The sequence below is a fragment of the Lissotriton helveticus genome, chromosome 6 (assembly GCF_964261635.1).
Source record: "Lissotriton helveticus chromosome 6, aLisHel1.1, whole genome shotgun sequence".
In the NCBI taxonomy this organism is placed as follows: Eukaryota; Metazoa; Chordata; class Amphibia; order Caudata; family Salamandridae; genus Lissotriton; species Lissotriton helveticus.
The window spans coordinates 1,421,603,457-1,421,626,289 of record NC_136067.1 but is presented as its reverse complement, the minus strand read 5'-3'; the positions used below and the strand labels follow the sequence as shown (position 1 = coordinate 1,421,626,289).

The 22,833-nt window shown below is 41.4% G+C and overlaps 1 protein-coding gene across 1 annotated transcript in view; it reads right to left on the bottom strand.

Moving 5' to 3' along the window:
• Positions 1-22,833, bottom strand: part of SLC2A12 (solute carrier family 2 member 12) — a 481,869-nt gene that overhangs the window by 272,466 nt on the left and 186,570 nt on the right. The window contains exon 2 of the mRNA XM_078649211.1: positions 7,322-8,656. Coding sequence (XP_078505337.1) covers positions 7,322-8,656 — 1,335 coding nt within the window. The remainder of the gene's footprint in view (positions 1-7,321; positions 8,657-22,833) is intronic.

The window sequence follows — 22,833 nt, the reverse complement described above, 5'->3', positions numbered from 1 at the left end:
GAAACCTTTGCGGGAGTGTACTCAACAACTTCCCAAAGTTTCATGGCGATCGGATGAAAGGTGTAGTAATGCATAAAGGACAAACAGACAGACATACATTCGTTTTTTTATATATATAGATAAGACCCATACTGGGTTTCAGTTATCGACCAGATTAACAGATGGGCACAGAAAATTATCTTGCATAACTTTTATACATGCCTGTTCCTGTTGGGATTTATGTTCTGACCAAACGCAGACAATTCAAATTGTAAATTTGTTGATCTGGCCCTTTTCTGTTGGCGGAAAGGGCAATATCATGTAACTCACAATTCCCACAGCCTCTAGACATAGCAGCATGGAAAGCTGAATTACACAAATGGAATGAGGTGGATTGTACTACTGAATATCTGCTCTGCAGATAATTGTGGTACAAGAATATTGAGGTCATAATATTGAGGGACAAATATTGAAAGGTAAGTATTAATAGGGAAGTATAGGTTTACTATTCCTAACTACACATCTACTTATTTTGAAGCTACATGTACAATATAGATACATATACATGGAATTGGGCATGGAAAATTCAGACTAGGATGTTTAAGTAGAGCCCATTGCAGTAGTCCAGTCTGGATTAGATAATGGACGAGACAACTGTTTGTAAGCTGTCTTCTGGCAGGAAAGGTTTGACCTTTTTTTAGCAGTTTAAGAGAATGAAAGGTGGCCGAGGTGGTCGTGTTTATCTGGTCCTCAAAGTTCAGTCTGTCTTCCACCATAATGCCTAGATTTTTTGCCTTCTTCGTGGGTTTGGGGAGGATACCCAGATCTTTTGGCCACCAGTCCGGGGTCCAGAAATTAGCCTTGTTTCCAAACATGAGGACCTCGGTTTTGCCTGAGTTAAATTTTAGGCAATTTTGTGACATCAACAATTTGACTGCTCCCATACAGTCATGGAATTTCTTGCCGATGCCTCCTTCATGTCCTGGTAGTAGTGACACTACAATTTGTGTGTAGTCTGCATATGACATAAGGCTAAAGCCATATGATCTGATCAAGGGGGCCAGGGGTGCCAGATACACATTAAAAAGGGTCGGGCTACGGGACGTTCCCTGTGGAACTCCACATGGTAGCTAAAAAGGGTTAGAGTCGAATTTCCCTAAGGACACTGTTTGTTTCCTGTCCATTAGAAATGCTTTTACCACCCTGCATGCCTTTTCTTTGACTCCAATCTCAGACAGATGGTCCATCAGAAGATCATGATGGACCGTGTCGAAGGCCGCGGACAAGTCCAGCATAATGATGGCCGCATCACCTCTTTGGTCCAGGGCTTTCCTGATTTCTGCTGTTGACTTTATCAAGTAGGTCTCCGTACTGTGCCCTAATCTAAAGCCATACTCTCAACTGAGTGTTTATTTCTTTTTCCACCACTTTTGCTGGTAATGGGAGGCGGGAGATGGGCCTATAGTTGTCCAAATTATTTTTTTTCAAAAGTGGGAGTATAGAGGCCCTCTTCCAAAATCTAGGGAATTCACCTGATTCAAACATGGCATTAAATACTGATGTCAGTGTGGTGGCAATTGGTTCCAGGGATAATTTGGCCACTGTCACTGGACAGGGGTCATAGGGAGATCCAGACTTAACAGAGCCCAGTAACATCTATGTGTCATTGATATAGAGTGGGGCGAATTTCTCAAGTGCAGGACATACTCCTAAGACTTGCTTAGAACCCATCATCCTATTTTCTGTAGATCCCTGCGGGAGTTGGTTAAAGGCTAAAAATATAACTTCTACCTTTTTTTGGAAGAACTTAGCAAATTCCTCATTCATTTCTTGACTTGACTCGACCCTAGGTGGACTTGGGGACACTAGCCTAGATACGGTTTTACTAAGTACTTTGGAGGAATTTTTTGCTATGTTAATTTGGTTTATTAAGAAGAGCTTTTTTGCGTTGAACACAGCTTGTTTATAAGCGATGAGACTTTGTTTATAGACTTCTTTCTCAGCTATAGTGTATTTCTTACGCCAATTGAGTTCTGGCCATTTACAAGTTAGTGTCTGACTTTTGAGCTCTTCTGAGTACCATGGAGAGTTTGGTGTAGCTCCTTTGTGGTGTAGGAGTTTATCCGGGGCTAGTTTTTTTGCAGGCTTCGTCAACCCATTGTGTGTAGGATCTGGCAGCGTCTTCCACAGTTGTTGGCTGTGGCCGCAGGGTGGTATTAAGCAGCTCTTGTCATTTGGATCCCACCACTTTGTTCCAGGCCCTTGTTTTAATCTGATTTGTACCGCCCCCTAGTTTATGGTGGTGGACTGGGGTGGTTAATTCATATAATGGTCCTACATGGTCAGTCCAGACCAATAGTATTGTTCCTGTATGGGTTAAATGTGGATGATTGGAGAAGACCCAATCCAGCGTGTCTCCTGCCTTGTGGGTAGGCTTGTTTACCAATTGGATCAGGTCAACGCTGCTCATCAGATCTAGGAGCGCTTTGGTATCTGGATCCATGGGGGCTTCCAAATGGAAGTTAAAATCTCCAGGAATGGTGAATGAGTTGGAATAGAGCCATTCTTCAAGTAGGGTCCCAAGCGTAGCTAAAAAGGATGCTCTGGATCCTGGCGGTCTATACATTAAAATACCCTTAAAGGAGTGATGGGGCGATATCCCAACGTTAAATGAAAGCTCTTCACAGGCCGTGCTATTAGTAGTTTGAAACTATTTTTAGAGTGTTATGATAGAATATTGCGAGCACCCCTCCTTACCCCGTTAGTCTATTTAAGGTGTAATACAAGAAACCAGGTGGAGTGGCCGTCACTAGGTCTGGCCCTGAGGCCTCATCCATCCATGTACCCGTGATAAATGGCAGAATTACATCTTGCTCCACCAGGAGTCTAGTGCACTCGAAGCTATGCTTCACTAAGGATCTGCCATTCACCAGTAGACATTCTATCCCACCGTCCTTGGGTTTTGTGTTTCCAATCCCAGCGGAGATCTCACTAGGTCTGCTGGGTTTCATTCTCTGATAGAGGATCCTAGGGAGTGATCTGTGGCAGTGTGGACATGTGTCTATTGTGGAGGAGTCTTTAGGTTGCATATAGATAGTCTTACATTTTGGTCAGTCTCTACCCACATTCAGATTCAACATGTTGACCTATGGAGTATCTTATAGCTGGTCCACGTTCCTGCAAAAAACGGGCAGCATGGCTGGCGCTGAGCAGGGTCGATGCGGGGACGGGCACAGACGGGCTTGCATTAGGTGCACATTCGGCGCGAAAGCGGTGTGTCCGCCACGCATCCACGTCAGCGCGCACATTTGTAGTGTGTCAGGTGCAAAGACTAGCCTTCTGACCTGTCAATGGTGGTCCGGCAGTGCCTTGCGGGAACCGCTTGCTCCAAAGGATGTGCCCCGCCGTCCCAGGGCGTGCATCAAACTCTGTGCAGCAAGAAGTTACCAAAATTGAAAAGCTGGTGAGTCCGATTCAAATGCAGAAGTAATGAATGTATTAAAAGTCTATCCGGCGGAGGGCCGTTAGAGTGGGTAGCAGCACATTTTTAAAACAAAATCAAAAACGATATTGAATAACACATAGGTTACTTATAGATTCCTTACTGCTCCACCCATCCTCCCCGCTCTGTTAACTGACTTCTAGGGACAGGGACTCCCTTGCAGGTCCCTAGTTGTAGCGCACCAGTGGTCATTGTTGTGCATGGCTTTGCACTTCTGGCATGGAAACTTGTGTCAGAACTGACATCAGCGCGCAGGGGCGGGGTCTAAGTAGGCACCACAACGTCATCCCAGTGACCACGATGCTGACAACGGACACGGTAATCCATTAAAGAAATGGGGTAACCCAAAGCGGTACTGGACCTGGGTAACGTATTAATATAAAAAGACAATGGTCCGAGACCTATTATTTTAAACGTGGAAAAATCACAATTAAATGAATCAGAAGGCGTATGTTATTTTAACCGCCCGGATCAATTGATGAAGAGAGATAGAGAATAGGCAACAGCAACAAACTCAAAAATGTATGCACAATACTTTAATCTATTGTCTCTGGCTGGTGTTTCTTGTGAATTGCTTGGAATATTATTTCTTAAATCTGTGTGATTCTTTTCCGTTCACTCTATCACGCTCACTTGCTTTTGACACCCCTTTTGTGTTCTACTGCACGCTCTGAATACGGGACAATGCATAAAAAAGTAAAAAAGTATTTAACATTGTGAATTCTGCTTTGACAATAGATTGAAATATTGCAATTTGTGTTTTTTGACAATAGATTAAAGTATTGTGCATACATTTTTGAGTTTGTTGCTGTTGCCTATTCTCTATCTCTCTTCATCAATTGATCCGGGCGGTTAAAATAACATACGCCTTCTGATTCATTTAATTGTGATTTTTCCACGTTTAAAATAATAGGTCTCGGACCATTGTCTTTTTATATTAATTTATTGACAACGGACACGGAGTCAACCAACACCATCTACCGATGCGCAGGGGAACTGCTAAGAAAAAATTCCTCGGATCCAGTCTGACGCCTGGGGATAATTCTAAGGTAGGGAATATATAAATAACCTATGTCTCTTACAGATACATCGTTACCAAAGGTAAATAACTTGTTGTTTTCAAGGGCAGGTGGGAAGTTAGCTATTCAGGAAGATGTCCACCTCTACAAGGCTGACCACACCTCTAGGGACTGGCAGCTGAGGTGCACGACCAAGGACGGTTTTGGTCATCTTGAATTTAGGATAGAAATCGGGTTCTGACTAGTTTTAGTGCCATACACCCACATGATGGGGTTGATTATCCACAGGACTAGATGCTAATTGGCCACTAGTCCTCATTCCCCCTAAATCCATGATTTAAGGGGCACCCCAAACACCAGAACCTTTGATTCGATGTGATATGAAGAAGAGACACATGCCCACAACAAGGTAGGACTTCACAAAGATAGCTCTACACCTGTGGCAGCCTCCCTGCACATGCTGGATTGTGACTCTATCAAGACAAGAGACTAGTTCGACAAGGAAGGCAAACCCCTCTGGAAACACCAGACTTCACAAGAACTCCCTGGAGCTAGAGGAACTAGTCCCCTGCAGTCGTCAGGCACAAACCGACTTTGAAGCCTTGCACCAGAGCTGCCTGGTGTGGCAGCTCAAAGTCCCTGTGCAGGTGGTTTCTGGGAACTGTAGCCCAAACCCTCAGCAAGGCTAAGACTTCTAAACCGTTCCCGAAGCCCTCTGGATTAATATTACCTCAACTGGAGTGCTTGCAGATGCCAAGGCTTGTTGGTGGTTAGTCCTACTACTACCTGCTTTCTTCGATGCTTCAAGAGAAGAAATTCATCTGCTCGAAAGGCCTACTCCTGTGGCTCCACCATAAGATATTGCATTTGTTTGCCCTTTCTTGGCATGCCTGCCAGCACCTCGGGTCATGGATCTGGTTCAGCACCAATGGATAGCCAAGAGCACCTCTGCACCAGGTCCCCCGAGCCAGGTAGATCACATCTGCCTGGAGACTCCTGGTCCGGAACCAGCTCCTTTATTTGCTTCCAAAGGGTTTTGCTCAACTAACCCTGCAAGTGCCTTTTTGCTAAGTTAACCATTTCAACACCGCGAGTCAGATTGACAGATCCATTTGACAGCTGAAAGTGCACCTCTGCACCTTGAGCCAGGTAAAATCCTGCTAGCTTAGGGACCTTAACTCTAAGTGGGTTCGGTTGAACTCACCCTCTAAAGTATCGATTGCATATATGTGTTTTTTACAATTAACCAAAATGCTAATGTTTTTTCACGTTGCAAAGTATTGATTTATTTATTTATTGAAAATAGATAACTCCAGTTATATGTATGTAGTGATTTTGTTTTGGTGTCTAAAAATATATAAAAATCAGAGCTAGTTTTATAAATTGGTGTCTGATTTCTTTTGAGTCGTGTCAATTGCTTAACCTCCATGTTGGTGATGTGAAATTCTTAACACATGTTCCTCTAAGTAGTCTATCTGCTCTTTGCTACTCTACCAGGACTGACAGAAGGTGTACTGAGAGAGTACTCGGAGTCCATGTTTGCATATTGTGCTAGTATTACATAGTAAGGCACCCCAGACATACCACATAATACTTTCACCTTGCAACAATGCATCACCAGGCATGTGCACATTTGGATTAGAATACCACTGCAGCATTTTTAAAGTGTACTGTTCCAAGGTGAGAAACCCTCATTTTGGATTAGTAGATTATTTTTTTTTAAAGCAGAAAGTCTGCTGAAGTACATAAAAAAAATAATAGACAAAAAAGCTGAGTGTGACAGGCAGGGATGAGAGATGCAATGGATAACCTTAAGGGGAGCAACACAGAGTATAGTAGGCAGGGATTAGAAGGGAAAGCAGCACACTGAGAAGTCAGCAAGAAAACAAAAACAACTCCCGGATTTGAAGCTGTGGAAGGATTCATGTCATCAATAAACAAGGATGCCAATAAAGAAGCCATACTCCAGGGAAGGGGCACACACAAGAAGAGGAAGAAACAGCCATTGAATGAAGAGAAAACACATCCAATTGGCAAGATCAACCAATGGTAAGCAATGGGCTTAACCACAGCCCAGCATACTCTAAGTATTAGTATATTGTATAATAAATCTTAGACGACAGACAACTAAAAGATGTCATAAAGTGAGACCAAAATCAAACTCTGCTCTCCTTTGAAAAGAGGATTTGTGGCTGCAAACACTGTAGAGGCTATGTCCTACTATGATACTTTGTAAACTAATACCCCTTCTTGCTCTCAATTCAGTGGAGCAGAATGAAGCAGACGTGTAAACTACACAGCAAAGTCACAAGTATTCTGCACACTGTAGGTAGTAATTTCTCATCAATTACCATTAGGTCTTAAAATTCTAGGGGTTGCAAAAGTGTCTAAGTCAAGGCTAAGTAGACAACTAACTCCTTAGATTTCTGAAAATGACAGAAGTGAACATATGTTTCATATGCAGTGACATCACAGCTGTGCTCAACGGATTTCAGTTTCCACTTCTGTCACCTAGAAATATATAGGAGAGTCTTCATGTGAATACAGTTTGGGCCTGCTGCTACTTTTTTGTTTAACAGGGCATTTTTCAGTTGTCAGTATACTGTAATCGAGAAAAACGTTTTAAACATTTTTAGGAGAAAAGTGTAGTTGATATGAAAGCTAACATATCATTTAATCAACAGATAAATTATAGCAATTTACCATGAAATATACACAAATTACAATTTCTTTTTCTTCTTTGGTGTGCATGTCCAGGTTTCCACTTAAGTCAAATAATCGACTGTTAATACTTTATAATAACAAGAAAAGAAATACTTACTAGGTCCAAGGCTGATGGAGAAGGCAGCTACAAACACAAGAAGGCTGGAGAGACAAAGCCATTTCAGAATAGATCTCTTGCTGCTTGTCTCATCTGGTGCAAAACGTTCAGTCTTGCTAAATTCAGAGAACCAGTTCTGGGGTGCAGTTGTCAAATTCCATTGATTTTGATTTGAAATCAATGGGTCTCTCAGTGTAGCTAAAGATGACCCAGAAAATTCCTGTTTGAGAGTCATGTTAATAGCAGCTACATCTCCTGGGCCAGGAAAATGTTCAATTTCCAAAGACTGATTAAGATCGGTATAGTTTTTACAAATCTCACCAATATTTACTTCTATGTTAAGGCTCACCAAGCTCAACGTGGCCAAAGATACTGCCATGATAGCCGACCCAATGCACAGAAAGGTCCTGCTTCCAACTTTGTCCACAAGAAGTGTTGCTGGCACTGTACTCACAACTTTAACAATTCCAACTCCAGTGGAAGCCAGGCTGGCTGCTTCATTGCTCTGAAAACCAACCGATTTCAAGACAGTTGAGGCATAAAATAAGATATTTGGTTGTCCTGTAATTTGCACAAAAAATACTAATGTGAGGCCTATTAACATTCTAGACCTCATGTTGTCGTTGGAGCGAAATAAGTCAAAAAATGTGTATTGGTGTTCAGCTTTTATGGAAGATTTAATAGAAGTGAGCTCCTCAGAAGTATTCGAGGTTGCCCGCAGTTTCTTGAGGACTTTGCTGGCATCTTCGTCATGGCCTTTCCTGATCAGAAATCTAGGGCTTGGGGGAAGGAAATACACAGCAAGAGCTTGTACCGCTGCCACTGGGATTATTAAACCAAACATGTACTGCCACCCATGGGAAATAGTTGAAAAAATGTAGTTCGAAACATAGGCAAGAAGAACCCCCACCACAATCATTAATTCGTTCAATGATACCAAAAGACCTCTATTTTGCTGCGGGGCAATTTCAGCTAGATAAACGCATGTCGCAATTGAAGAAAGTGATATAGAGACTCCTATGACAATCCGTCCTACTATGAGAACTCCATAAGAAGCAATACTTATCAAGAACAGATTTGCCAACACAAGCAAACATGCAGTCATTATGATGGTAATTCTCCTTCCGTAGTGATCTATTAGGAATCCTCCAGTAGATGATGCTAGGAGTGCACCAATCAGTAGAGAACTCACCACAAGTTCTTGCTCCTGGCAAGTAAGTGTTAATAAAGCATGGAGCTGGAGTAATGCTCCAGAGATGATCCCTAGTTCATATCCTGCTAGAAGTCCACTTAAGGCTGCAACCACAGATGAAAGAACTATAAACCGCCCACAACCTGTGGTAAGAGAAAACACAGATTTTGAGTACATGTGCTTTATAAGCATTGTTTGATTTTCAAGTAAAACAGTGAGTGTATACCATGCTGCAAAGTAACACACTATCTTAGCAATTAAAGAAGAACCATCAAACTGCAACGTTAAGCAATTTTTATATGAAAGGTAGAAGGAAGTTATCTCCATAAGTGAAGAAAACAAGATAAGTCATAAAAATAGGACTTACATGTTTCAACAATCGATCCATGTTAACATCATATTCGATGGTGCAGCGGATAACTTAGGGCCCGATTCACGAGACAACATACTAACTTTACGACTTTCAGTCTTCACAAAAGGTATTTAGGAGTAGTAAAGTTAGGATTCCTAACTTTACTACTCTTAAACTGAGACAAAATCCTAACTTTACAACTTTCGGTATTCACAAAGGGCATTGAAGAGTAGTAAAGTTAGGAATCTTGGGCCCGATTCACAGAACTAACTTAAGACAAAATTCTAAACTTACTACTTTTAGTATTCACAGAAGGCATTTAGTAGGATTTTGTCTTAAGTCTGACTTAAGTCTGTCTTAAGTCTGTCCTAAGTTTGTCTTAAGTTTGCCTTAAGACTGTCTTAAGACGGTCTTGAGTCTGTCTTAAGTCTGTCTTAAAGTCTGTCTTAAGTCAAACTTGAGACAAAATCCTAACTTTACTACTACTAAATGCCTTCTGTGAATACCAAAAGTAGTAGGACAGATTAAGACAGACTTATGACAGACTTAAGACAGACTTTAGACAAACTTAAGACAGACTTAAGACCGACTTATGACAAACTTAAGACAAACTTAGGACAGACTTAAGACAGACGTAAGACAAAATCCTAACTATACTACTACTAAATGCCTTCTGTGAATACCAAAAGTAGTAGGACAGATTAAGACAGACTTAAGACAGACTTAAGACAGACTTAAGACAGACTTTAGACAAACTTAAGACAGACTTAAGACAGACTTATGACAAACTTAGGATAGACTTAAGACAGACTTAAGACAAAATCCTAACTATGCTACTACTAAATGCCTTCTGTGAATACCAAAAGTAGTAAGTTTAGGATTTTGTCTTAAGTTAGTTCTGTGAACCGGGCCCCTTAACTTTACTACTCCTATTCACAAAGGGCATTTAAGAGTGGTAAAGTTAGGAATCCTAACTTTAATACTCCTAAATGCTTTTTGTGAATACCGAAAGTCATAAAGTTAGGATTTTGTCTCAGATTACTTTTGTGAATCGGGCCCACTCAGTTCTACAATGTAGACAATATTATTAGTTATAGACACAGTCTATAGATAAAACAAATTTAGTGATCAAAGGCTCAGAGATGGCAAACATATCTATACCCAATTGTAATGTTGCTAATTGGATCAAGGTGGTCTATCATCTGATTTTGGAGCAACTTGCAATAACAAACTATCCGATTTTGAGACAGTCAGTTAGTGCTCCAACATGTTTCAACTTCTGCCGCCGCCCATTTCTGTAGGTCAGATATCCCAGGAGCAACAGTGCACATTTGTGGGTATTGCCAACTCATCGCTAACAGAGGAATTACTTTGAGGTGCACTTCTACCTGTCAGTCAGGCACATTCATTGATAGATCATTTATTTCTACAAAACGTCAATCAGTGGACTTGACCACAATATAACACTTATTATGAGTGGCCACTTAATTCAAATTGGATCAGCAGAAGCAGTTACCAGCCCCATCACCATTATGAAATCTACAGAAACACAGACTTTCACACAGAGAATTTAGCAGCTAAAAATAGCCGAAATCTCCAGGTGAGAGTCCGGCCCAAAATGAGGGATTACTGGGGAAATTGGACCTGAAATTACCCATTTCCCAAGATAATTCCTCTTTTCTTGGTGGAGCCTCAGGGTCCAACTCATAATGGTCCAGATCGTCCCCACCCCTGGGAGTACAGGTACCCCCTCAAACTCCAGGGGAACGGAAACTCCACCCTATTTATTGACCCATTCATAATGAGAACCTATAAATAAGAACGTCAATTGAGCAGCCCTGTATATGGGACTAGAGTTTGGGGGGCAATATCATTAAGTTGATCGTCAATCAGTCTTCATTTTGCTTAATTACTGCAGTGTTGACATAACATTTCTAAGCATGCTAATACACTATCTACTCTTATTATGATAAAGAATATGTAGATCTAAGTTATACCTTGTTGGATCTCTTGGCACTTGTCTGCTGCTTTAAAATGTGGGATACATTTTGGCACGTTGGCCAGTGGGCAAGCGAAACGGGAGAATCAATGTTTAAACAGCAAGGTCGTTTTTAGAATTAGAAATGTTCCTCCACCTTTCTTCATTGTGGAGTTGTGCGTTTGGTTAAACCAAGGCACAGACTCAAAATGGATTACAAACATACCAAACTTTCTTGAAAGGGAAACTAGTCACAAGACGCTAGTTATATTACTGAAGTTACATGTCAGTATAACTAAATTTTGTAGCAATGAATTGCAGTTGGATGTGGAACTAGGTACAGTGGATAATTTAAGTAGCAGACATAGACATCTAAGGCAACAGGGTGTCAAATGGACACGTATTTCAGTGGCCCAAGGTGGACATTATTGCAGTAGTTAGGACCTTGGGTATTAACTATTGAGGCATTGGGGGAAACAAGAAGAATTGTAAGATTCTTTTAATTCATTTTATATGGAAACAAATTAGAAAATTAGTAATACCCCGAAACCGGTCCCCTGATGCTCGTTTCTGGTCCACGGAGGACCCAGCTTGATAGTTTGGGTTGGACTGTTCCCAAGAGAAAGAGGATCAAGACTGATTTGCATATGGCTGGATCCAAACTTGTGTGGCGTAGTGAGCAAAAGAACTATGGTTTGAATCCATATCTCTTTCATTCTTGACTGGGGGTGAATGTTTGATTCATTCAGCATTCTGTCCATCATTTATTGCTGCTGCACTTTTGACTCTAAGTGGAATGAGTGTGCCCAGGCATGGGTCCCTTCCTCGCTGTGCCACGGGTTTCAAGCTAGCCTGGCTGATGAGGGTTAATACCCTGAAACTGGTCCAATGATGCTTGTTTCCATTCCAGGAAGGACCTGGCTTGGCAGTTCGGGCTGGACTGTTCCCATGAAGAGCAGTCTAGACCGACTGATTTGCCTATGGCTGGGTCCATACTGGGGTGGTGTAGTGAGCAAAAGAATGATGGATTTAACCCAGATCTCTTGAATGGTGATTAATGTTTGATTCATTCAGCATTCCATCCATTATTTGTTGCTGATGTTCTTTTCGCCCCCAAGTGGGATGGGTATGTCCAGACGTCGGTCCCTTTGCCCGCTATGCCACTGGATTCAAGATAGACTGGCTGATGAGGGGTAATACCCCGAAACCAGCCCCAGGATGCTTGTTTCCCATCCAAGGAGGACCCAGCTTGGCAGTTTGGGCTGGACTGTTCCCGTGAGGAGCTAGGCCAGACTGATTCGTATATGGTTGGTTCCAAACTGGGCTAGTGTAGTGAGCAAAAGAACAATGTATTTTACCCAGATATCTTGACTGGAGGTTAATGTTTGATTCATTTAGCATTCTGATTATCGTTTGTTGCTGGTGCACTTGTCACACAATGAATAACATATTTGACAAATAAAGACCTGAGGTGATTTCGATTAAACTGAGCTTAAGAAGACACTGTGCATTTGCACAGGGATCACCTCCAGCCACTGGCCACAACGCGGGGTTGTACACAAGCCACATACCCAAGGAACAGTCCTGGTTATGGGCCACTAAGGGACCCATCAACAGTTGGAAATCCAAGGCAGCGTGAGATGGTGTAGCCAGGCAGACATCCAGGGCCCATTGAAAGGGGCACTGGGTGCAATGGGACACAGGTTGCACACAGGTGAAGTAAGCATAGCAGAAGGTTAGACAAAATTCGGCAGCAAGAGAGTCTAAGGGCACCAGTCCAAAAAGTTGTAGCATTCACTCAGAGTACACCTGCAGCTATGCCTGTCTGGGCAGGCCAACAGATGCAGAGCCATTGCGGAATAAAAGGAAAAGCATGATAATGCCACAAATCAAGACGAGCATCAGCGGGAACCCACCACATACACTGGAAAAAATAGAATGCATAAAAGCTGGGATTAGCCCAAAAATAATTTGAAAATAAGTCACAAGGCTGGAGCCCAAAAACTTACAAAAGTGTGCCAGACATGTGGTATCAGACCCATTAAATAGTTGATGTATCAATTCCCTGAAATGTAGTGGGAGATTTGTGTTTAACAATTACTGTATTTCACTTGATGTTCTCGCCACCTGCAAATCGAAGATCTCTTGTCCTGAAGTGAGAGTCACTTCTTGTTGAAACAATTAAACTTTGAGTCTCCTCAGCTTCTTGAAATCTGTTTTCAGAGTTGGGATGGAAGGCCGCAACAAAATATCAATCAAAAACAGGGGGAGAAGGAGGATTGGGCTAGGTTCACCTGCCGTCTCTCTATAATTCGAAGGAGGGATTACTGTACATAAAAAAATAATTTAGATATTCAGAGGCGACTTAGTTTTTGCAGTAAGACAAGACGAGACACAAAAATACAAACAACATGGTGGACCATTTCCAAATTAAACGAGACACGCGCAAGTCTTTTAAAGCATGAGGACATGACTCGGCTGTTTTGAAAGACTATTTCTACTTGTACTGCTAAGATGAGGTCCACCCTGGGAATGAGTAGGCCATATTGATGAAGGGTTGCTGAGCACAGTAAGACGTTTTCTCCCTACAGGAAATCGAGAAACTCTTTTTCCCGTATTCTCACCTCATTTCTTACCAATTTTTAGGATCGTGCAAGGGATGCTTAAAAGAGAGAAATGGTTTGAAACAAAATCCCTATAATTGCACTTCTTTGTGTATTCTTCTTATTACAATATAGCATTCTACAGGCCCCTCCACCCAGACAGACCATGAGGCGCAATTTGGCCATAAAATAAGTACGTTGCAAAAAGAAATTGTTATTATGTTTCATGTTGTGTGCGTTCTGTTTTGTCCATGATCACAAGTGTTTTTACCATATTTTTTAACCTTGCTTTCTCACAATAGTGATGTCAAGTGTTGTATATTAATACACACAGGATCTAAGCACTAATTACTGTTACTTTCAAGGGCACTTACACCATTTTATAAAGTACCTTCATTTATGCGCAGCGGAATGCCACAGCCTGCCCACAGGAGTGGTGGGCAGGCAGTATATATATTAACTTGCATTTTGCTTTTTCTTCTCCATGACAGATACTATGTGTTCAGAATCAACCGTATGTATTTTTTCAAAATGCTCACACAATAGGTGTGCATTCATTATCTTTATTTTCACTTAACTATAGGTCCTGCACGGAGTGGTACACAAGGGGCTGGTCCCTTTGTTGTCCTGAAGAAGAGGTTTAGGATACCTCGAAACATGTTGACACAATACTAGGGATTGTTATTTTTCCCTTTTATTAACCCCTTTTTATCCTTGCCAACTGGGAGCAGGAATAAAACTTTGGCTCACTAGTTAGGTACATTTTTAAATATTACTTACACCACTCCCCCTACACTGCACTACACAATCCTCACAAATAGGTGCTACTATGTAATTCCCAAGTCGCAGCACGCCCCAAGCAGTAGATGCTTGAGATGGCCCCAATGATGAAGCATGTCACCTAGGAGCAACCCTGGGTGAGTGAGGGGACTCAAGAAAAGAAATATTTATTTTAGGCTATCAGAGGTTGGTTTCCACCCAATTGGCGAACCACCCGTATGTCCTTGGCTAGGTTCTTTGATCCGTCATCCACGGATCCCTTTTGCTACACACACAACAAACTATCTACACCCACATGTGAAGGGGAAAACAGAACGTTGTTGCAACAAGTAACTAACTGGGAAACAGACAACACATACAGGATTCCCGCCTGCAGACCACAACAGTCCAGCTTATTAAGGACATGTAACTGCCATTCGAAAGCAAAGTGAGAGTGGGGATAATTGCAGGAACAGGATTTCCTTTCATATAACAAGCCAAATTGGGGGCAGAATATTTCAGGCGCTGTGAATTGTTGCTTGTTGACACTCCAAGTATTGGTAATTGAATGCTATGATGTGCCACCAATATTCACTAGTCAATGCCACTATACACTAGTGATCCACAAATCCACAGACTACACACTTAATCACGTAATCAAACACACACACACTAGCACTCACAAAAGTGTCTATTCTTGCCAGAGCACATGCAACATTATTCCCTACCCTCACTTGTCACATATAAAGCTCATGACCCAGTCCCATCACTTGTGCACGAGACAGGGGGCAGGGCCATACAGAATTAAAAAAACACAGTGTGAAGATCTACCATTCTCTGCCTTGCAGGCATCAGAGCCAAAAGGGAGCTGTGCTGACAACTGGGCCTGCATGGAGATGGAAGAAAGAACAGCAGAGACAGGTATCAGGTGAGTGAAAGTCGTTATCTCTCCAGGAACTCAAAATGGTTGGGGACTCAAGAAAAGGCCTTGCCAATGTGTAGAGTGTAACGACAGTCATCTCAGGCAAATCTTTCAGTGCCCTTTTCCTAACTGATCTATACATCAAAGCCAATAGTATAATGCATCCTCCATATACACCTGTGCAATGTGCATGCAAACCAGTAACATTGGCAACAAATTAAACACAGTTTATGCCATCAGCTTATTTACTGACAGTAAGCGGCCGTAACAAAAATCAGTTGGGCATCTTCTCCCATGGTACATTATGTTAACAGCTACTACCAGACACATATTAAAATGGGGCTTCCCAATATGAATTTATTGGGCCATGATACAACAAGGATGCAGCAACAATTGACTAGGGGCAATACCCTCATTGGCTCGGACGCATTTTTATTCAGTGTAACATGCCCAGACACTGCCATCATTTGCCATTACAGACACATTTGCACCAGCATAGCCGTAAAAGCTAAGATTATAGTATGAACATGCTCAGGTACTGCTTTTGTATACAAAGATTCAGCAATCATACGTCAGACACAGTTTCACAAGACAGAATATAGTCTCATATGACTATGTGGCTCAGCATTATATATATAGTACCTTTGCCATTAAATACTTATTTAATTAGGGATTTGATTCCATATTGCATGATGATTTTGAGCTAAGAGTGTGATAGAAGAAGATCAAGCAGGTATGAGTAGCAAAGAGGACTACGTATTGTGGGTACCATGTTGACACAAGTGCCAATTATCAGTGCCATGACACCATTTTATGTATCAACGTGCTCTGTAAGTCACTTTTACATTACTTCAGTATCACTGTCATGAAATGCTGAGATGATGTCGCAATCATGATTAAATCGAGGTGGGGCTCTCTCTGCAGGGTAAGTAGTCAAGAAATCCAAGAAGATTATTACTGATTTTAAGCCCAGTGCAGAATCATATGCTATTGAAGTAGCTCTACTGTTGAGGTTCCTCTGAGAGTTCTCCTGTCATGTCAACAATTATGTATAGAACGATGCATGTGCATCTAGTAAGTAATCTCATAGTATCAGTACAGTCTAAACATGACTATAACTTATTAGGGTAGTATGATCTAACTGGCAAGTACAGCTCCACATGTTCACTTACATATGCAGAACTTCCAGTTGATATGGCATGGTTTGGGAAAAGAGTTTCAATCCCTTGTGCTTCCACGGTGTTCCACATTAAGCAACTAAATTATATAGTTGGTCAGTTCTATCACCAGAAAAATATTGTGATGTTAAGATTATTGTGGGGAATAATATTTAAGTTAAGAATACCATTTTATTTATTTTGTAGAAAATATTGTAATTTCAAATGTCATTAATATAGTTGTATTTAATATGAATTATTCTGTTTTTGTTAACCTTCATTTTTATACTTTTTAAATTTGTTATTTTCATGGTATATAGTTGTTTAATGTATATTTATTTCGGAAGGCAATTGGGGTTCAAGGGGTGTAGGGTGGAAAGTGTACTACACATTATTTCATTTGAAATTGTGCTTTAATTGTTATTTAGTTCGTTCATTATGTAAATTAAAGCAGTAACTGTTTAGTAACTAACCTTGAAATTTTTAGATTATGTCATTAATTGTACCAAATCTTATATTTGTTTTATTATTACATTTTGTTGGAGGGTTAATGTGTTTGTAGTGAAGTGTTTTAACTGTATATGTTTCATAGTTTGTTATTTTTTTAAAATTATTCAATAGGTAACTAATGATGTTACTGAGTTTCGGGGTTCAATATATAAGGTCCATATTTTTAGTTATTATTTAATTACAATAACTATAATATATTATATTTTAAAATAAAACAAAATAGTTTTCTCTACTTCTTTTTTAAATGTATATTTGTTTGGACAACATTTTTTAAAACTGTAATAGGTGGATTCATTTATAATTTTATTTAATTAATTTACAATTGTTTTTTAATTATTTTACATACTTATGTTGATTATTTCGTTTGGTTAAGATATTTTACAGATATTTTAATGCTTTTAATAGTTCATTTTTTATGTTTTATCAATTTTTAATGTTTATTTAATCACTGTAACACAACATTTTGGTGTTTTTTTTAAACATTGTTCTTTTGATATTTATTTTAATTGGTTGCATTTAATGTTGTAGGTAGAATAGTAAATGAGACCTTTCCAAAGTTTAAAATGTCCTCTAATGCACCTTAGATTGGAGTAGGAATAGTAAATGTGAACCTCCTAAAGTTCAACACTTTCCCTTTTGTGGCTTAGGTTTGAGTTTGGATATATAATCTGATTGTTTCAGAGTCTAACACTTTGCAAAATGTAACTTATGTTGAAGTGGAATTTGCAAGTATGATCTCTCCAGAGTCTACAACTTACCCTACTGTAAGTCATGGTGGTGCTAGAATAGTTACTTATCCCGTCAGAATAAAAATGTGTCCAAATTTTACTATGTTTAAAGGGAGTGAGGGAGTGGGGGGTTGTAAATCTGACCTCTCTAGTGTCCTACACTTTTCTAAATTTTGCTAAGGTTGGAGTATGAATAGTAAATAAATATGACCCCTCCAGAGCCTAACACCTTCCCCAGTGAAGCTTAGGTTTGAGGGTGAATATTAAACCCCTCCTAAGTCCAACACTCACCTAATTGTTGCATAGGTTGGAGGGAGATTAGTAAATCTGACCCCTCCAGTATCCAACATGCAACCCAATTTAGCTTAGGCTGAAGTGGGAATAGTAAGTGCAACTGTTATCCCAATTTTTGCTAAGGTTGGATTGAGAATATTAAATCTGGCCCCTTTCAGAATCCAACACTTTCCCCAATATACCTGGAGTGGGAATCACAATCTGACCCCTCCAGATTTCAAGACTTTCTCTACTATTGCTAAGTTGGAGTGGGAATAGTAAATGGGACCTCATAGAATTTCAGCAATGTAGCCTACGGTGTTGTTGGAATCAAAATATTTCTGGAATTTCCTGAATCCAACTTTTATTACAATGGTGCTAGGATTGGACTGCAAATAGTACATCTGACCCCTTAAGAGACGTACACTTCCTTCTGCTTTTCTAAGGTTGAAGTGGAATTAGTAAATCTTACTCCTCCAGAGTACAGCACTTTTCCCACTGCAGCTTAGGTTGTAGTGTGATTAGTAAATTAAATCCTTACTTAGTCCAACACTTTCTCAAAGGTTGCTAAGGTTGTAGTGGAAATAGTTAATCTGACCTCTCTAGCGTTTAACACTTTTCTAAATGTAGCATCCCCTTTTTTGTTTTATACAAACACTTTGAACTCCCTCTAACGATTGTCTTGATGTCCCCATGATAAGTAATACTTCTAAAACAGCTCTTTTATATGTCAATGATGCAGTATTGATGACCGGCATACCAAGGGCCTTGCGTTCTCTTGTTAATACTGTTACACAGTTTATGGCTGCCCTCAACTTAGTGTTACAGCAAACAAATGATAGACGGAATGCTGACAATGCAAACATTCTCCCCCAGTCAAAAGATCTGGGTTAAATCCATTGCTCTTTTGCCCACTGCGCCGTCCCGGTTTGGACCCAGCCATATGCAAATCAGTCTTGATCCTGTGCCTCATGGGAACAGTCCAGACCGTACTGCCAGGCCAGGTCCTCTGTGGACCAGAAACAAGCATTCTGGGACCAGTTTCAGGGTATGTCACCCTTCTTCAGCCAGGCTAGCTTGAATCCAGTGGCTCAGTGAGCAAGGGACCCACATCTGGGCATACCCATCCCACCTAGGGCAAAAAGTGTTACAGCAAACAAATGATGGATGGAATGCTGACAATGCAAACATTCTCCCTCAGTCAAAAGATCAGGGTTAAATCCATTGTTCTTTTGCCCACTGTGCCACCCCAGTTTGGACCCAGCCATATACAAATCAGTCTTGAACCTGTGCCTCATGGGAACAGTCTGCATTCCGTCTATCATTTGTTTGCTGTAACACTTTTCGGCCTCAACTTAGTAGCAAATTCGACTAAATAAAATAAAGGATTTTGGCCCTAAACTACATGAGCATGTTCACACTAGCTATTGATAATAATAGATTAGATCTGGTCAGTAGTTTTTCCTGTTTAGTTTTTGTTATTTATCTGGAAACTGGTCTACTAATATTATAAACTGCAGTTGTAGCTCAGCCAATCTGTGGGTGCACTTTTTAACCGCCCTAGATATGTATAGGGGAAATTGATTTTACCATTCCTTGAAATGTATGAGTCAATACTTCCATACAGCTCTATATGATGGTGAGTTGTGGGGCCATGCTAATTATTCTGACCTACAGGTAGACCAGAATCCTTTTTACATACTCCTTCTCTCTGTACCTCCCTCCACTACTCATTTTATGACACAAGGAAGTGGGGCTCCCATACAGAGTAGATTTTGTGAAAATTGGGGTCCAATTTCCCTAAGGCTATCAATTTGGCTTAACTATAAAGCACCTTTGAAACTTGCTATTATCAGAGATTGCCTCTCATGTGATAATGGGCACACAATCCTGTGGCTTGCCCATGTTCAACATAGTCTCATATGGTTAGGGAAGTCTTGCATTTTTGACACCTTGCCCACTGTTTATTCAGAGGATAAAAAGCTAGCTAAAAGTGTTTTTTTTTGGAAAGACAGTGTCTCTTGATGGAAAATAAAGAGTTTGGCAAGACTATTGTTGAATTGTGTGCACCACTACAAAGTGTTGGTATAGAGCCACATTTGTCTGTTGTACACGGTCAATGGGAAAGGAAGCCCATTATTTCAACTTAGAGCGGGTGTTAGACGGTATCATTGGTGTGAGTCTCCCTTCCTTTTTTTTTACTGATTGCCTCCTCTGCTTTTGATATGTTTTGCTGGTTATATGCTTTGGGCACTGAGCCACTGCTATTCAGTGCCACAGTGCAAGTGCTCCCTATGTTAAATTGATGTATTTATTAGTGACTCCATGATTGGGTTATTTTATTTACCTGTCAGACCCTAGTACAGTGCACCATGTTTGCCCAGGGCTCTTAAATCAAATGCTGCCGGTGGGCTTGCAGCACAGGTTGTGCCACCCAAAGAAGCAGCTTGTAAAGTGTGTTCCAGGCCTGCCATTGCAGGGCCTGTGTGCAGTCTAGTACTGCTATGTCGACTTGGTAAGTGCACCTACTTGCCAGTCCCTAAACCTTCCCTTATCTTCATATCAGACACCCCTGTGGTAGGCCCACGGGCAGAGTGCATTGTAAGGATAAGGTAGGACATGCCCTGGTGTGTGTGACATGTCCTAATAGTGAATTACAGCCATTTTCTTTTTTCACTATTGCAAGGCTACCTGTTCCCCATAGGCCAGAATGGGCAGTTTGATTATTACATCTTATAATCCTGACTGACTCAGGGAACATGGTAGAAATTCGAGTTTAGAATGCCTGAACTCAGAATGATAAAATACATATTTAGTGAAGTTGGTTTTAGCGTTCTGTGTTTGAAAATACCACTTTTAGAAAGTAGGTATTTTCTTGCCTAACTATCCAAGCCTGCCTCTTCTAGGTTGTGTATTCTTTGTCTGGAGTTTGAGTGCCAGGGGCTGGTGGATTCCAAGAGACAGGGTGAGTCAGCACAGTGCGGAATAAAGAGATCTGCATCTAGATGGGTGGGAGGAGTTGCACTTGGGACCTGAATAGGGCTGTGCCTTTCCTCGACAATGCTGGCTCCACCTCCTGTGGTGTGTCTGATGTCCATGGCCTACACTGTGAAAGGAAAGAAGGAGTCTTGTCACCAAAGTAATCCAGGACTGACCAGAACTGGGTTGGACTAGGCAGAGGCCTCTCTGCCTTCAGAGAACAAAGAGACTTTAAGTATAAATATGGGGACCCAGACCCCAAGACTTTAGATCACATCTGGGATCAAGACAAACCTTCTGCCAAGGAGAAGAACCAAGGAAGCTGCAGAAGTTTGGACTTCCCCTCTACCAGTGTGCTGTTTGCTGGGTTGGCCTACAGTGGTCTCTTCATTGCCAAGGAAAGGAAAAGGAACTTTTAAAGAACTTTCATTATCTTGCAGAATATTACTCCAAGTGCTTGATTTGAGCTTTCCTATGGACCGAAGTCTCAGGTATACCAGACTTCACCCCCTTCTGTTTGCCTGCATCTGGAACAGACTGTTCTAGTGCTACAGAGGGAATCTGCAACACCGACGCCGGTAAGCGACGCCGTAATCTGCAACAAAGTTGTGAGCGCTGTTCCGACTTGCAACATAGACCCGACGCCGACCACCATGCCACATCGACGCCAGCGACGACTTCGTAAAACTGCCATAGCCGTGAGTACTGCTCCGACTTGCGACTGCGACTGCCTGCTGCTGTGCCGCATCAACTCCGAAGCTGACATCATCACAGAGCCGATCGTCGACGTAGGTAGTCAAGAATCCATTGACATCGTGACATCGTACGGAGCTGTGGTTTCGGAGCCATTGTGACGTCACCTCCTCTCCGGTCAGGAACCGACACCCCCCCTGCCTGTGCAAGCAGCCCGGTCCCGACGCCTCATCTCCCCCGAAGAAAGGAACCGACGCCCCAACGTGCCAACGACACCGCATCTCCCCGACGCTGTTAGCTGTCTTTGTTTTCGCTTTTACAAGGTACTGTTCTTTGTGGGTCTGTTTTGACTCCAGGCCCGACTCCGCGCACCTCATGGTCGGCACCGTACTTTGGGATTTCTTTGACCTTGACGTTGTGTTAACTCCAGTTGGGGTTATTTGTTGCTAAAGACTAATTTTAAGTGAATAACCTATTTTTGAACTATTTCTACCATCTTGAAGAATTCTTAGTGAGTACAGTATTGTGGATTTTTGTTGTTTATGGTCTTGTGATAAGTCTATATAAAGAATACTTATTTTTATAAAACCTGTGTTGTGTCCATCTGTAGTGTTTTCACTGTATTACTGTGTACATTCACAAATGCTTAACACACTGCCTCTGAGATAAGCCTGTCTGCTCGTGCCAAGCTACCAAGGGGGGTGAGCAGGGGTTATCCAGTAGTGTAATCCCCTTTCCCTGACTTAGAAGCAAGGGTCCTTATTTGGTCAAAGGTGTACACCATTGTCAACTAGAGACCCCCAGTTCTAACAGCGGGGATTAAGCGGGCATTAAGCAGTCACTGGCTTTGTTTTCTACTAGGGCAATACAAGCAATCCAACACCCCTAGGGAAATTTAACACTGGCTATCAACTAACCAACTCAATCAAGACAAAACAGAATTACTCCTCATCTCCAACAAAGACTAAAACCCTCAAATCGTAGAGTGGCTAAAAGCAATAGATTCCCTCAACTGTAATCTCACTCTGGTTAAATCAGTAAAATCTCTAGGAATCACCCTAGACCCGAAACTGAACATAAACAATCACTTTAACATCCCTGCGAAGAGTACCTTCTTCAATCTGAAGCTCCTCAACAAAATCAAGCCCTTCATCCCGCCCAAAGACCTCAAACAAGCCACCCAATCACTGGTGCTATCCAGACTCGACTACGGTAACGCATCCTCACCGGTACATCTTGATCCCACCTAGCCCCTCTCAAAACAACTCTCAATGCAGCTGCCAGAATGGTCACCGGAGTTAAGAAATATGACCACCTTTCACCCGCACTCGGACAACTAAAATGGCTTCTAGTCGAAATGAGGGCC